This window comes from Podarcis tiliguerta (genome assembly GCF_965153285.1).
Source record: "Podarcis tiliguerta genome assembly, chromosome: 1".
Classification (NCBI taxonomy): domain Eukaryota; kingdom Metazoa; phylum Chordata; class Lepidosauria; order Squamata; family Lacertidae; genus Podarcis; species Podarcis tiliguerta.
In genome coordinates this window covers 5,564,904-5,579,958 of record NC_139534.1, presented here as the reverse complement: position 1 = coordinate 5,579,958, position 15,055 = coordinate 5,564,904, and the positions used below count along the sequence as shown (strand labels likewise).

General features: G+C 43.3%; 1 protein-coding gene across 1 annotated transcript in view; it reads right to left on the bottom strand.

The window, feature by feature from the left end:
- Positions 1-338: 338 nt before the first annotated feature.
- DRC11 (dynein regulatory complex subunit 11) overlaps positions 339-15,055 on the bottom strand; it is an 85,254-nt gene continuing 70,537 nt past the window's right edge. The window contains exons 16-19 of the mRNA XM_083403223.1: positions 7,647-7,733; positions 4,386-4,563; positions 2,298-2,536; positions 339-674 (exon numbers count right to left, since the gene is read on the bottom strand). Of these exons, the coding sequence (XP_083259349.1) occupies positions 534-674; positions 2,298-2,536; positions 4,386-4,563; positions 7,647-7,733 (645 nt within the window). The 3' untranslated portion in view covers positions 339-533. The remainder of the gene's footprint in view (positions 675-2,297; positions 2,537-4,385; positions 4,564-7,646; positions 7,734-15,055) is intronic.

The following is a 15,055-nucleotide window of genomic DNA, read 5'->3' as shown; positions in this document are numbered from 1 at the left end:
CAAGTTCTTCAAGTTTCGGGACTCCCCATTCACTGCTCAGCTGTTTGTGGGCTGATGAAGAAGGTGGAAAGTGAGAAATGGGGCTTTGTGGAGCCCCAAGGAGATTCCTTTGCATGTGTTTAAGCTGCACCTTCAATGGGGAAAGCGTGAAGGAGGAGGAATGATAAAAAACAAACATCTAAATATGCAATTACATTTTTAGGCAGATTACCATAAATTTAATAATACATTTCTAAGAATCTATCCTATGTGAGTTTATAAGAAATAGTCTAGGTAGCAATAGAGCTTTGGCTGGGGAGGGCGGGGTATAAATAAAAATTTATTATTATTATTATTAATAGTAAAGTTCAGTGGTCACTAGTTTACCTTAAAGGATTTGAGTGTCACACTGATGCCTTGTTCAATACATTTTTAGATATAGGCTGTTCTGGGATATCAAGCAGGGAACTGTGATTTCAAAGGAAGACTCCCCCCCCCCCTCCATTCAATAGGTAACAATGCTATCAGCTGTGTTGAGTAGCAAGCAACCGCTCCTACTTCTTCTTCTTCCCTTTCTTCTTCTTCTCTTTCCCCTTCCCCTTGTCTTTCCCCTTCCCTTTCCCCTTTCCGGTGTCTTCATTCACGGTCAGCGACTTGATTCGAGCTTTCCCCAAAGGAGTCCTTGCATACCAAGCCTACAGAATCAGACGGAAATAATTTCTTTAGAAGCTTGAAAGTATGCAAGTAACATGTATTTTTCTGCCCGCTGTAGTCCTTTTCAGATAAGAACCCTAATTGTGGGTGGCTCATGTAGAAGCGGCATCACAGTCTTTAGATCTCCTGAGAACGCTATTATAACGAGAACAGTAGCAATCATCTGCTTGAAGTGGCTCATTAACATGAATACATAGCTGTGGTACTTAAGTTGCTATAGTTATGATAGCATTACAATCTCTGTGATCAACCCTATTTCCCAGGGTATATAACTGTAGTTGAAAATTCTGTTCTTTGAAATTTGGCAATGTCGCAAGATGAGTGAGTGAGTTGGGTTATCTGATTTCAGTGAGCGGGGAAATCATTAACTGTTTGTCGCAGGCTTTCCTGATTTTCTTTCTTTCTTTTTACAAAAATTAAACAAGGAATGTCAGCTAGGAATTTTAATACTGTTTTCGTTTTTTACAAAAATGAAGAAGACGCAAGCGGGCAATGATTACAATTAGGAGATAGAAAATTTTAAAATCATTTTGCAACACTTGGTTTTCAAATACTACAGTATATAGGAATTCTTTGGCCTTAAAACACTGCCGGTATCCCAAGAAGTAGGCAATGGCTGCTTTTGAGATGGGTCTCTTTCTTGACAGAATGAATTCATTGGGTATTCATCTCAACAAACTTGGGATAATGGGTATTTCTCATTGTGGACGGGCACTCTTACTATAGGCATGTCATGTAAGGCATGTCATGTTTTGCAGAGTAATAATAGAAAGTACTTCTGTTATTCTAAAGTGGGGTGCCTGATTCCATAGAATAAATATTCATTTGAAATGTGACTGTGGACTCAGGAGAATCAGAGGTTGCTGGAAGAAAGCTTAAATATAAACGTGATAAAAGAATAAAAAATATGATGTTTCTACATGTACTGATGAGACATAGGCTAGATGCTAGATAGCTGGTTTCGGTGCATGTTGGTCATCTTCAGTGGGATATTTAACTCTTTGTAAATACGGGACAGTTGTATAACCAATTCGTCAACAAAACATTTTCTTGCACCAACAGATTTTGCCCTCTCATCATTTTCTCAATATGGTTGGTAGAGAATATCAGCTTGCATTCCACATTATTGTATTTCCTTCATTTATTTTTAAAATTTGTATCCTGCCCTTTGCTGGAAGACATTTTGGTGGGTTATACAGTATGTAAAACACAGTAAAAGGCTCATTCATATATTGTGTACAGGATGCAGTGGGACATCAGGATTGACCCCACTGTACCACCCTAGTTCACCTCAGTAGGGGAATGTAGTATCTACATGGAATGTGTGAGAACTGACTGCAAGGCAGGTGTGCAAGATGCTGCGGAGTCGTTATCCCTCCAAATCAGGATGGTCAAAAGATCACAGGTTATCAGGCATATCTGTACTGTATGCAACACACACAGCATGCCAAATCTGTGGAGGTGAAGGGAAATCAGGATGTTAACACACACCTCCAAATATATGTTGAGACCCCGGGGGCAAACCATACTCTTGAAAGTGCTGTGCAAAACTCTGTTTTTCTGTTTAATTAAGGCAAAAAGGATTATCACCAGGCAAGCACTACCTTGTATGTTTCTTCTTCCTCCTTGTAAACTGGATCCTGCCTGGCTAGGCACACCAGGAATTCAGCAGCAGTCAGTGGCTTCTTGTTTAGCTGCATCAGGCGTCGCTCCGTTAAGACTGCTTGAACTGCTTTGATTATGTGTCCCTGAGTGTAACCATCAGAAACCTGTGCCAGGCAGCTGATGTTCAGGTTTTTGGAGAATACCCCTCCATTCTGCTCAATGACGTGTTTCCATAAAACTGTCCAATAATAAAAGACAACCAGGTTATGACCTGAATGTTCAGAAACCTGCTTGTGTAAGCAGTAGCAGCTCTAGCAACACAATAGTAAGTTTAAGCATCTGACTGCATGTCTACTAATTTAAGAAACAACGAGAATGTCTGGTATCCCATGCTGACTTTCTTCAGAAGACTCTGAATGGACACTACAATTAATCTCAAAATTGTGGTTCCTCATATCCTGATGCAATATTTTTTTTAAAAACTGACACAGAATGTAATAAGCTATAACCTTTGTCTGTGTGTGCAAAATCATTCCCAGGACTGGCTCATCCTGCAAAACTCTCCCCAAAGGTAAAAGTACAATTGCTTCAGCAGAGGTCATATGGCTGCAGGAATCTGCTCTGACGGTGCTTATTTCAGTTGCTTGCTTTTAAAATGAATGCGACCAACTATGTGGCAACTCTACAGTACTGTTCTATAAATTGTGGTTATATCACCCCTAAAACCCTGGAGAAAATTTGGCTACCCATTTCTCCATATTAGACTAAGATCCCAGGGCAAATCATCAGTATGAGAGTGATTGTACCTTCCCTCTGTAAAAAAATATAAACCTTGGCCTACTTTGCATGTACCATAAAGAATGGTTTCAGACAGAGGTTCCCAAATTTATTTGGCTTAAAAAGGTAAAGGTACCCCTGAACTTTAGGTCCAGTCACGGACGACTCTGGGGTTGCAGCGCTCATCTTGCTTTATTGGCTGAGGGAGCCGGCGTACAGCTTCTGGGTCATGTGGCCAGCATGACTAAGCCGCTTCTGGCAAACCAGAGCAGCACACGGAAACGCTGTTTACCTTCCTGCCGGAGCGGTACCTATTTATCTACTTGCACTTTGACCTGCTTTCGAACTGCTAGGTTGGCAGGAGCAGGGACCGAGCAACGGGAGCACACCCTGTTGCGGGGATTCGAACCGCCGACCTTCTGATTGACAAGCCCTAGGCTCAGTGGTTTAGCCCACAGCGCCACCCACGTCCCTCTTATTTGGCTTATGGACCCCTTAAACAAAAACACAACTCATTGCCCCCCTGTGCTCAGTCCAATTCACCCCAGGGGCAGGGCAGGTTTGGTGTTGCAGCCCGCCTGCCAAATAGTCAGGCAAGCTATGATCCACTTCCCAGGCTGAGTGAAGACGAAAAGGGTTCACCCAAACCCAGGAAAACCTCTTGCCTTGAGAACAAGTGCCAGATTCAAGGGAGGCATCTCATCCCACAACAGAACCCCACTGGCAGGAAGTGTCATTACACAACAGATGAAACAGTTTTTCAAAATTTTCTCCTTTCTTTACGTTTCCACCACCCCATTATTATAATCCAATTCCCCCCATTGCATCCGAGGCTCCTGCCGCCCTCCTGGATCGTTCCAGCGCCTTCCAGGGGACAGTATTGCCTACTTTGGGAAACACTGGTTTAGGGCCTGCAGGTTTGCATGCTCCCTCTCTCCTTGTCTCCTCTGGAGATCAGAAACTTTCACTTCTGTTTCAATCAATGGTGGTGACTTGCTACATCTGAACGCAAACAAACTGCACCTCATCTTAACTTTGATTTAGTGAAACAAGCCAATGGTTGACTTTTACTGTGCAGCCAACTACTGTATAGTCTGCTACTCCTGATGGTGTTTTTTTGGAAGGGGACATGTTACAATATGTAGTCCAGGGGCCACCAATCATTTTGTGCCCATGGACACATTTGAAACCCAGAGAAACTCTTGTGGGCACAACACACGCTGCAAACAACTTTGTCTAGAATGCATTTCTGACAGCCTATTTAATATAATGCACTTTACAAATGTTTCATCACGTTTTCAGATACTTGCCAAATCTTGATGAGTAGTCTGGCCTTGGAACCAGAATGATTTTCTTGTAAACTCTGCAAAAGGGTTTGAGGTCTGCATCAAAGGGACGCTTACTGGTTCCTACTAGCAATACTCTGTCTTCAATTTTCAGGGTTTTCAAAATTTTAGGAAGTTGCTTTTTCAGTCGTCTGGGTTCCAACTTCCAGATCAAATACAAGTAAGTGAAATGTTAGATAGGAGTAGGTATCATATGTGAAACTTTTATTTGGACCAATATACAATTTTAGAACAAACTCACTTGATTTTATGATTATGAAGGCATAACTTAGTATTAGACTTCTCGTATATTTGCAGGAATAGTCAATTCTATTTGGCAGGACTTGCTTTGATTACAGTAAACCAAAAGCTTTTTTGGGTAGCCTGTTCAATCTTCATAGCACAAATATGTGCTAGGATTTGCTAGGATTTGTCATGGTCAAATATTTGCTAGGATTTGTCATGGTGATTCTGTCCTTCCTTTTCTTGCTTAGGCTCATTTACAGGTTCAGACCCACCCTTGTTGAATTTACAAATTAACAACTCTGCCTTGAGACGCTTGCTAAAACTCAGGTTAATATTATTGGAATAATTCCTAGACATTCTGTTTATATATCTGCTGAGCTGCACTGATCTAGCGACAGTATCAAAGTAATGTTCTGACATCATTATTGTGATGTTCCAATGTTACAGTAAAATATATGTTGCTACTCCAGCAGCCTATTTCCTGATGGATCACACTTTGGAACAAAGCTATTAATATACACAAGAAAGAGTGTGTAAACAGATAACAGTTTTTAAGTTATGGAATCATTCCCATACCAATTACACACAGGTCCTGCTATCTGCACACTCACTATCTGAAAATTCACTTATCCTCACTTAAGAGAATTATGCCCAAAACCCACTATATGCCCCACAGATTCACTTATCCAAACAGATGAATTCCTTACTTCCTTTTTTTGTGCTTTGCTGGCCAGCGACAGCCATTTTCAGGCAGAAATCAAAGGGTGGGGCAGATCAGACGAATCAAAGAGGAGGAAAAATCGGATAAATCAGGGAGCTCAGACATTCCCCCCCCCTTTATCTCTCTTTTGTGGATTGGCTGAAGCCATTTCAGGAAGAAATCATTAAGAGAGTGGGGCAGGGAAGAGATCAGACAAATCCCGGATTGGAAATATTTCAATAGGAAATAATGGAAATTGTGGACTCGTTATGTGAACACTCACCCAACGAACGATTTCCAGGAAAAACATTGTGTTCGCTAAGTGGGACCCACATGTAACTATTAAGTTAAAATACTGTGGCATACTTAGGAATAAAAAATACTCAATCCACAAAAGAATATACTTGATCTCTGCTGTATCTGTGGAAAACTTGGCTTAGATAGGGAGAAGTCTTGTGTAACAAGATTTCAAGGCTAGAATCCAGGAGTCAAAGTACAGCACTAATCTTTAGCATGGTCCTCCTGTCCATGCTAAAGAAATGGTTCTTTTCAAAGCACAACTCTGAAGCTAGTTTTTGGTTTAAATTAATTACAAGTTTGTAAATGCTGCAACTAAATTTGATAGATATACTAGTAATTAATTGGATGGTGCTTTGGTATTCTGGATTGGGACTGGAGTAAGGGTTGCTCCATTCACATTCAGGGGACTTGAAAGGTTCCCCCTTCAAGCAGCAGCCCCCATACGCCAGAAAACCCAGTTAGGGGCCTCATTAGAGCAGCATCTCATAAGGTACAGAATGATGTTTCGCCCATCTTCATCTCTTACAGTGCTATATGTACATTCATTCAACTAATTAATTCCCCCTTTTCAATATTTCAAATTGAATTAGCTGCCATGGAAAGGAGAAGAGGAAGTGGGCAAGAACCCGTCAATCAGCACTCTGAACAGAAGCTTCTGAAAACAGGAAGAAGAAGCTATTCCTGCATGTCTGATCAAAATGCCCTCTCCCAGCAGACAGTGACAGCCGCCAACTTGGATGACTTTAAAGGAGGATAGGACAAGTCCTTGGGGGCTACGAGCCAGGATACCCCTGCTCTACTTCCACGGTTTGAACCAGCCATGCTTCCGAAAACCCGTTGGTGGAAACCAGGGGAGGGGAGAGAGTGGGGGGCTCATGTTCTGCTCCCTGTTTGGCCACTGTGAGCACAGGATGCTGGACTAGGCAGGCTATTCTTGCATGTAACCAGACTCTTAGCTTTAACCAGCTTTAACAGCCAACTCTAAACACTTATTGCGTTCACTAATATTGATGGCTGAGATTTAATCATTTGTTAAATTCTCCCTTTGAAATCAATGTGCTTCATTTTGACTTGACTGCCTTCTATGAACCTTCAAACGTTTACACACAAAGGGTACAAAATCAACGCTTGGTCACAGTTTAAGTGTTTATGTGGAACAGTTTGAGATTAATGGACTCTTTCATGTTAGGGTATGAGATGCAAAACATTTAATGGAGTACTTTCTGTTGCTATAAGAGTACATGAAAGAGTTTGTGGAAGAACATTGGCCCAATAACACGTTAAGCTTTATTCCATGAGATCAGTGTGGCAAGCTGTTCATGCCAACTTTAACCAGTAGAGGGCATCAGTCACCTCAAAGCCAGGTTCAATATTTACATGCAATTTTTGAAAAGCTTATCTCATATGTCTCTGCAGTTACACCTAGAAACAACCAAATTTAGAACTAAAATCAAGGGGTAACATCTGCAGGATTAAAGCTTCTTTTCAACTAATATTTCACTAATAGGCAAATTTGCTGTTTTCATTTTATCACGAAAACAAATGATGAATAGAAAGTAATTAAGACATATTAATGAGTAGATAAGAGTTTCAAGATCTGAAGCTTGATACATCTGTGCTTGTTCAAGACTCACATTTGAGTGTCTTATATGTAACTGATTTCTAAAAAGTAAAAAATTCAGATTCTAACATCAATACAAAACTGAAAATTTGGTTTCAATGTTCTCCATAAAGTCACCATTACCTTTACTTTTAAACTCGCCTCTCCTTTTTGCCTTTTAAAATGATTTGGTTTTTCCATTTCCATAGGGCCCAGTGTAGAATTCTGTACAAGCCAGAAATTAGCATATGTTTCGTGACCAACCAGTGGAGGATGAGAGGCAGTCTGTTTTTCAAAGGAAAAACAAAGGCTAGCCACTCAGTCTTGTGATGCTGTGAAATGCTACCTTTTGTTTGTGAACCTGTGATTCTGCTACTATAGTATGGAAAACTGGATTTACCTCCTTTTCAGCTTTAGGCACCTTCTTGTAGAAAGTTTTCTCCGCGTCTCCAATCCATATGACTGATGGTTGTAGCTGTTTGGCGACCTGAGAGGTGAAAGAGTTTCACGTCATAACACTACAATATACCAGTCAGGCTAAGTGAAGACGAGAGTTCTGCATCTTGACCCAGCGCCATGTTCCAGGGATGGGAGCTTCTTTGTGCCTTCCCAGACCATGCAGTTTCTTCCTCGCTGACTTCAGTCAAAGGAGTCACAGCCAAGGGAACGACTTTCAAATGGGGCTCCTTTGGCTGCCGAGGAGGAAGAGAAGGAATCTGGACGGGACTGGCGGAGAGGAGAAGGAGCAGGAGCAGCAGTGGCGTAGCGTGGGTTGTCAGCACCCGGGGCAAGGCAAGTAATTTGCGCCCCCTAACCCATGGATTTGCGCCCCCTAACCCTAACCCCCAGATGTTGCGCCCGGTGCGGCAGGCCCCCCCTGCACCCCCCCACGCTACGCCACTGAGGAGCAGGACTCTGGCTGGGCCAGGGAAAGAGACAGAGAGAGAGGGATAAGGACTCAGAGAGATGTGCAGATATGAAGGAAGGATGGCTGATGTGAGGAAGGGGGGGGGGGAGGAAAGAGAGGAGGACCTTGACCATGGGCATAGCCAGGATTTTTGTTGGGGTAGGGAAGGCCTCTTGTTTGGGGGGGGGGGCAGAACCTCAGTTAGTTTTGCATTTTTACTGATTTTTATTGAGGGGGCAGCTGCCCCTCCCTACGCCCCTGACCAATCATTAAGTCACCCAAGGGTGCTGAGGCACACAGGTTAAAAACTTCTGCCATAACCTTTTCTTATCCCAAAGATGCCAAGGTAGTGGAGGTTTAGGATCAGAGATTTCCTTCTCCTAGATGGGCTCCTTTCCCAGGTTGACAAACCCCATCTACCCCTCGCTCCCTCTATAGAATGCGCAGAAACAGCCTTCTTGACCTTGTCCACTCAGTCTTCACATGCAGTGGAAGTCCCTAACTCACTGAGGGTTTGAGATGCATCAGCCACCCTCACCTGGGTGACTAGCTGGCCAGTCAAAGGCATTCCTGGGGTGTGGCTGCTATCGCCTGCTGATAGCTTCCAGGAGCCACAGGTGAGAGCTGAGTGCCCCTGAGGGTGGGGGCAAAAGGTGGACAAACTACCCCAGAAGGAGCACAATGTATCCCCTGACACCCCTTTACCCTGCTGAACCCAAGAACATTATAAAATGCACCCTTTAGCCAGTACATAATAAATTCACTGATAATTCTACCCATTTATTCTGTAAATAATTCTAGTTAAAATTATGGATTTTTAAACTAGGTGACTTTGGAATTCCTATTTTTCCTTCTCTTCCTGCATTTTTGTTTTTTAAATACATTTGTTCTAAGGAGCTGATCAGTTATACACACTGTACAATTAAGCTTCTACAGTATAATCAATATTGTTAAATAGACAGGCGTAGATCCTAGAATATTACTGTTTGTTTTGCTGTTAAATAACCTAAAGCAAAACAGGGAGTGTTCCCACTTTATATTAACTCAGATAAATCATCTATCTGATGGTCTCTATTTTCTAGTTTACAAGAATTAACTATTAATGAGCAGATTAGCCTATGTGTAGAAGAGGGGTATTCTGTTGTCTTGATCTGATCAAGATTCTGCTGTTCTGCTGTATTTTTTAACCAAATGAGACACCCACAATCCACTGGTATCTAATTGAAATTGTTGGCAGATATGTAGCAGACTGTATGTTCCAATGAAAGTACTTCATTTGAATTATCCATGAGTAGTTTGAATCTATGTATAATTAAATGGACTATGCAATTAATTTATAATTGAAATTTTATTAGAGTGCTTTGCTCTTCATTTTGTTGCAGCCACCAGCAGATGGCTCCTTAACCTTTCTAATACTGCTTTAAGTGAAGACTGTGATAGCATTTCATGACAGATGAAGCTTGTTGTTCTCAACTGTTCAGCCTTTGTTTTCAGGAAATGTTCTGTAAACCAGCCCTTTAATGCTTGTTTAGCAGAAGTTTATTCCTTTGTTGCTTGTTCTCATGTTGTGATTGCAGTCTATTTCTATTACAGAGAAGTAGCAATAAAAACAGCTGTTTGAGGCTTCTATTATGTGTGAGCAATTTGTAGCCTCAAGACTATTTCTTAATGTTATATTTTTAAACTCAAGGTTGCACAGAAATACTTTACACATCCAGCGACATCAGCCGAAAAAAAGACTCAGAAACCAAATAACCATATAATCATGCTTTTAAGCAGAGAATTATCTCGTGTTTTGCTCGATATTCACAAGAATAACATTTATACTCAGAAATCTGGATATATTGTGGTTTAGGTGTTCAATTGGCAGACCCTAATTCATCAAATACTGATAATATTTGCAATTATTCAAATTATTTTTCTTCTACTACTACAATATACATTACAAATACATGGTCAGAAAAGACCAAAAGGATTGCAAGTTATCATGAAGTTAAAAGGCAAGTCTAATTATTTGCTTATATAGATATAAAGTGATATTAACTCAAGATTTATTTTATGGATCTGTTCCTTTCTACCTGATGCTTATAAGATACTTATACTTAGTAATCTGTTACATTTACTTCAGCATAATGTATACCTATTTTCCAATGTCATTGGCCTGGTCACTAACACAACATAAATGCTATACTTGTTTGTTTACTCAGCTTTTATAAAATAGTGACATTAACTAAGTCATTCCTATGTAAATATATAGTGGTACCTTGGTTCTCAAACTTAATCCGTTCCGGGAGTCCATTCGACTCCCGAAACGGTTTGAAAACCAAGGCGCAGCTTCCGATTCGCTGCAGGAGCTTCCTAAACTCAATTGGAAGCCACGCCGGGCGTTCGGCTTCCGAAAAATGCTCGCAAACCGGAACACTTACTTCTGGGTTTTGCGGCATTTCGGAGCCAAAACATGGAGTACCAGGGTGTTTGAGAACCAAGGTCCAACTGTACTTGCATCTCAAGATAACATAAAACTACCTTTGACTGGGGAAGTAATGAGTGCCTTCTACAATTCTGTTTAAATTAAATTTAGCTAGTATGTTAACTGGTATAGCCAGCTGAAAAACAGATGATTATAATCACCTGTGATTTGCACACACCAGTGTAGAACTTCCAGTGCCCAATCTCTCTGGAAGAATCAGCGAATTACAAGTAATATGTCAATTTCCCAAACTCCGAAGGTCAGTGCCTCCCTCCCAAAACCCAGGGAGAGAAAGACAATCAGTTTTTTTTTCTTGTTACCAAACAGTAAAATGTATTTACATTTAATCAATATGCTAATCAGTTGGTTAACTGAGTAACCACACTTGTTAAATTTAAATTTGCATATTACTAACACTTTAGTACAAATGTTGTATTCATTATAAATGAATGACAAGCAAATTTGCAACAAAAGTTAACACACATTGGCTAAAAGACTGCATAACATGTTCCACAAAGCCAAGGTGTCCAGTTCTGGGAGCCACCATTTAGGAAGGATACTGACAAACTGGAACATGTGCAGAGGACAGCGACCAAGAGGACCAAGGGTCTGGAAACCAAGCCTTATGAGGAATGGTTGAAGAAGCAGGGTCTGTTTAGCTTGGAAAAGAGGAGACTGAGAGGAGATATGATAGTCACCTTCAAAATACCTAAAGGGCAGTCACATGGAAGATAAAGCAAGCTTGTTTTCTCCTACTCTGGAGGATAGGACTTGAAGCAATGGCTTCAAGTTAAAAGAAAGGAGATTCCGACTAAACTCCAGGGATGAATTTCTGATGGTAACAGCTGTTCATCAGTGGAATGGTCCCTCCCTGGAGGTGGTGGACTCTCCTTCCTTGGTGGTTTTTAAGCAGAGGTTGGAAGGCCATCTGTCATGGATGCTTGAGCTGAGATTCCTGCTCTGCAGGCGGTTGGTGTCAGGGAGAATTGGGAGGAGGAAGTGACAGAAGAGGCGGAGCAGGGGCTGGGGATTCAACCGCCCAGAGACAGAGGAAGCGGAAGAGAGGGCGGAGAGTAGCCAAGGAGAGCAGGGGCTCAGGGATAATGCAGAGCCCTTCAACCGCCCAGAGGCTCGGAAAGGGAGCTCACACTCTGGAAGGGAGGGAGCTTTCAAATCAGCACAGACAAAGGAGGAAAATGAAACGTACGGGTCAAAGACGTTTGGCGCGGGAATCAAAGGAAGCCACTCCCCAAATATGACTCAATGGGTTTGGACGCATAATCCTGAACTGTAGCTGTTTCTTGTAAGGTAAAGGGTAAAGGTACCCCTGCCCGTACGGGCCAGTCTTGACAGACTCTAGGGTTGTGCGCTCATCTCACTCTATAGGCCGGGAGCCAGCGCTGTCCGCAGACACTTCCGGGTCACGTGGCCAGCGTGACAAGCTGCATCTGGCGAGCCAGCGCAGCACACGAAACGCCATTTACCTTCCCGCTGGTAAGCGGTCCCTATTTATCTACTTGCACCCGGGGGTGCTTTCGAACTGCTAGGTTGGCAGGCGCTGGGACCGAGCAACGGGAGCGCACCCCGCCGCGGGGATTCGAACTGCCGACCATGCGATCAGCAAGTCCTAGGCGCTGAGGTTTTACCCACAGCGCCACCTGCATCCCATCTGTTTCTTGTACATATGTAATAAAGTCTGTAAATACCAAGCTGACTGTGCCGGGGTGTTAATGTGAAGGGGAGACACCACCTTGACAGTTGGACTCAGTGACCCCCATGGTTCCCTCAAACTCTACAATACTGTGATTCTATTAGTTCTTGAACAGCAGCCACAGTATTGCTCACTAACTGCTTTGGAAAGTTTCAAAAGCAAATTCTGGGCAATTTTAAGTCCTAATCTGCAATGGTGGGAGGGCAGAGGTTTCTGTGGGGAACCAGGAATGCAAATCCTCTTCAGGTGATGGAGCTGAGGACTCCCAATTCGGAAGGGGTGGGGCAAGCAGAAACGCTGTTACCTGACACACCTGTGAGACCAGCATCCCTCTCCCAGATGGTGTGGCTCTACTGTGATGGCTTGGGACTCGGGCCGAAATTCGGACCCAGAGGAGACTCAGTCTGCACTGGATCCATTGCCTCAGGCATCATCTGTACCAAGTCTAGGGCCAGTCCCAGTCTGCACAGGTTCCCCTGCAACAAACACCAGCTGGGCAGAGTCAGGGCCTGAGCCTGCCCTGGCTCCAGATGCGGAGATGACCTCGTTGCCTTCAGCTGGGCCATCACTTACAGCTGCTCCACTACCAGTTGGATTGAGGCGGCCCCTGGGTCTAGTAACCCACCAACGTCTCCCGAGCTGCAGAGACTAAGGTCTGAGAGAAGGAGAGACCTGAGTACTCGCAGGAGGAGTGCTCACCTTTGGGCGAAACAGGGAGGTGAGTCGCTGGGGGATCAGGACCGGCCGCTACCCCGACAAAGATAAAAGGCTGTCGGACCCCACCCCAGGTTGCGGGAGCAACATTGCTGTATGCTAGATCCTGTCTGAGATCCTGTACCTGTCCTTGCCTGGTTTCCTGCCTCGTGTCCTGCCTTGACCCTGTCGGACTGACTCCTAGCAGAACCTTCAGATTCTGGACTGGTCCTGGACCATTTCCCGGGTTTACCCCTGGACCCAGCATATCTACTACCCTTGGACTCTACTGAAGAACCTGTGAGGCTAGAGTCTCCCCTGCTCTGCCACTCTAGGAGACTGCTGGAGAGGGCTGAGTCCCTTTAGCACCTTTCAGTACAGGTGGTGCTAACCATTAGATGCAGCTGTGGCTGCTATACAGGGCTGGCAGGGGTCACATTTGTTCCTTGCTAACGCAACATTGGAGCTCTGTGTTCCTAGAAAACAGCCTGAGCCCTGAGATCAGCCCAGACCCTTCTCGCGCTTGCCTTGTCTCAGTCTGCCTTGCACCCAGCGTGAGTTCTGCCTTGCTTTGCCACAGAGCTCCCCTCTTCCACCAGAGGCCCCTGATGCAAACACGGAGTTGAGGACGAAGCTCTGGGCCTCCTTGTTTCCCCCATCTAATTCCATCAGCTTCACATGCCCATCATTTTTATTTAGAAAGCCTATCAGTTCAGCTTAGGGGTTGGTTGCTCACCCTTCATCCGAAGCTCACAGGGCAGTTTACAATATAAAAACACAAAATTACACAACATAGTTAACAAAGTATAAACCCTCCTCACACAATTTAAAAGGACTGCTTAAATAGCCAAAGGGGTGGGAGAAGAGGAATGTTTTTGCCTGGCGCCTAGACTAATGTAACAAAGGCACCAGGTGAGCCTCCTTACTTGTTTTTTCACAAAGCTCGTAGCTTTGAACAATATTTACAAAAAAAATTATGAAAATAAATATTCAGATATTCTACATTTGAAGCATATTAGTTTAATGACGTGGGCTCTATGATCACTGCAAATGCGACAGCAGTCACAAAATAAAAAGACGCCTGCTTCTTGGGAGAAAAGCAATGACAAACCTAGACAGCATCTTAAAAAGCAGAGACATCACCTTGCCAACAAAGGTCCATATAGTTAAAGCTATGGTTTTCCCAGGAAGTGAGAGCTGGACCATAAGAAAGGCTGATCCCCGAAGAATTGATGCTTTTGAATTATGGTGCTGGAGGAGACTCTTGAGAGTCCCAGGGACTGCAAGAAGATCAAACTGATCCATTCTGAAGGAAATCAGCCCTGAGTGCTCACTGGAAGGATAGATCCTGAAGCTGAGGCTCCAATACTTTTGGTCACCTCATGAGAAGAGAAGACTCCCCGGAAAAGACTCTGATGTTGGGAAAGATGGAGGGCACAAGGAGAAGGGGACGACAGAGGACAAGATGGTTGGACAGTGTTCTCGAAGCTACCAGCATGAGTTTGACCAAACTGCGGGAGGCAGTGGAAGACAGGAGTGCCTGGTGTGCTCTGGTCCAGGGGGTCATGAAGAATCAGACACAACTAAACGACTAAACAGCAACAACAAGTTTAATGACTTAAGATTCTCTAATGTTATAATAACCACCAGCCAGTGGCTTTATGGACAAAGAAGCTGCCTAATGGTGAATCTCTGCTCCTGGGAATAAATTTGAGTAAAATCTCTTAATTTTTCATAGCAATTGGTAAATGGAATATCTTAGTTACCTCACCATCACTGTGAGTTCTAAAATAATACTTGGCAATTAGCAAGTGGTATTATAATTATAAAATATGAGAAGGGACTACACTTGGGTCTTTCTGAGTTCTAGTTATCAAGCCCCAAATCTGTATTTTAACTGCCAGTATGGGAGCATTTGCTATGTAGACCACATTCAGATGAGTAAGAACTTAAGAAGAGCTTGATGGATCAGGCTAACAACCCATCTAGGCCAGCATCCTGATCTCACAGTGGCCAAACACAGAGTAG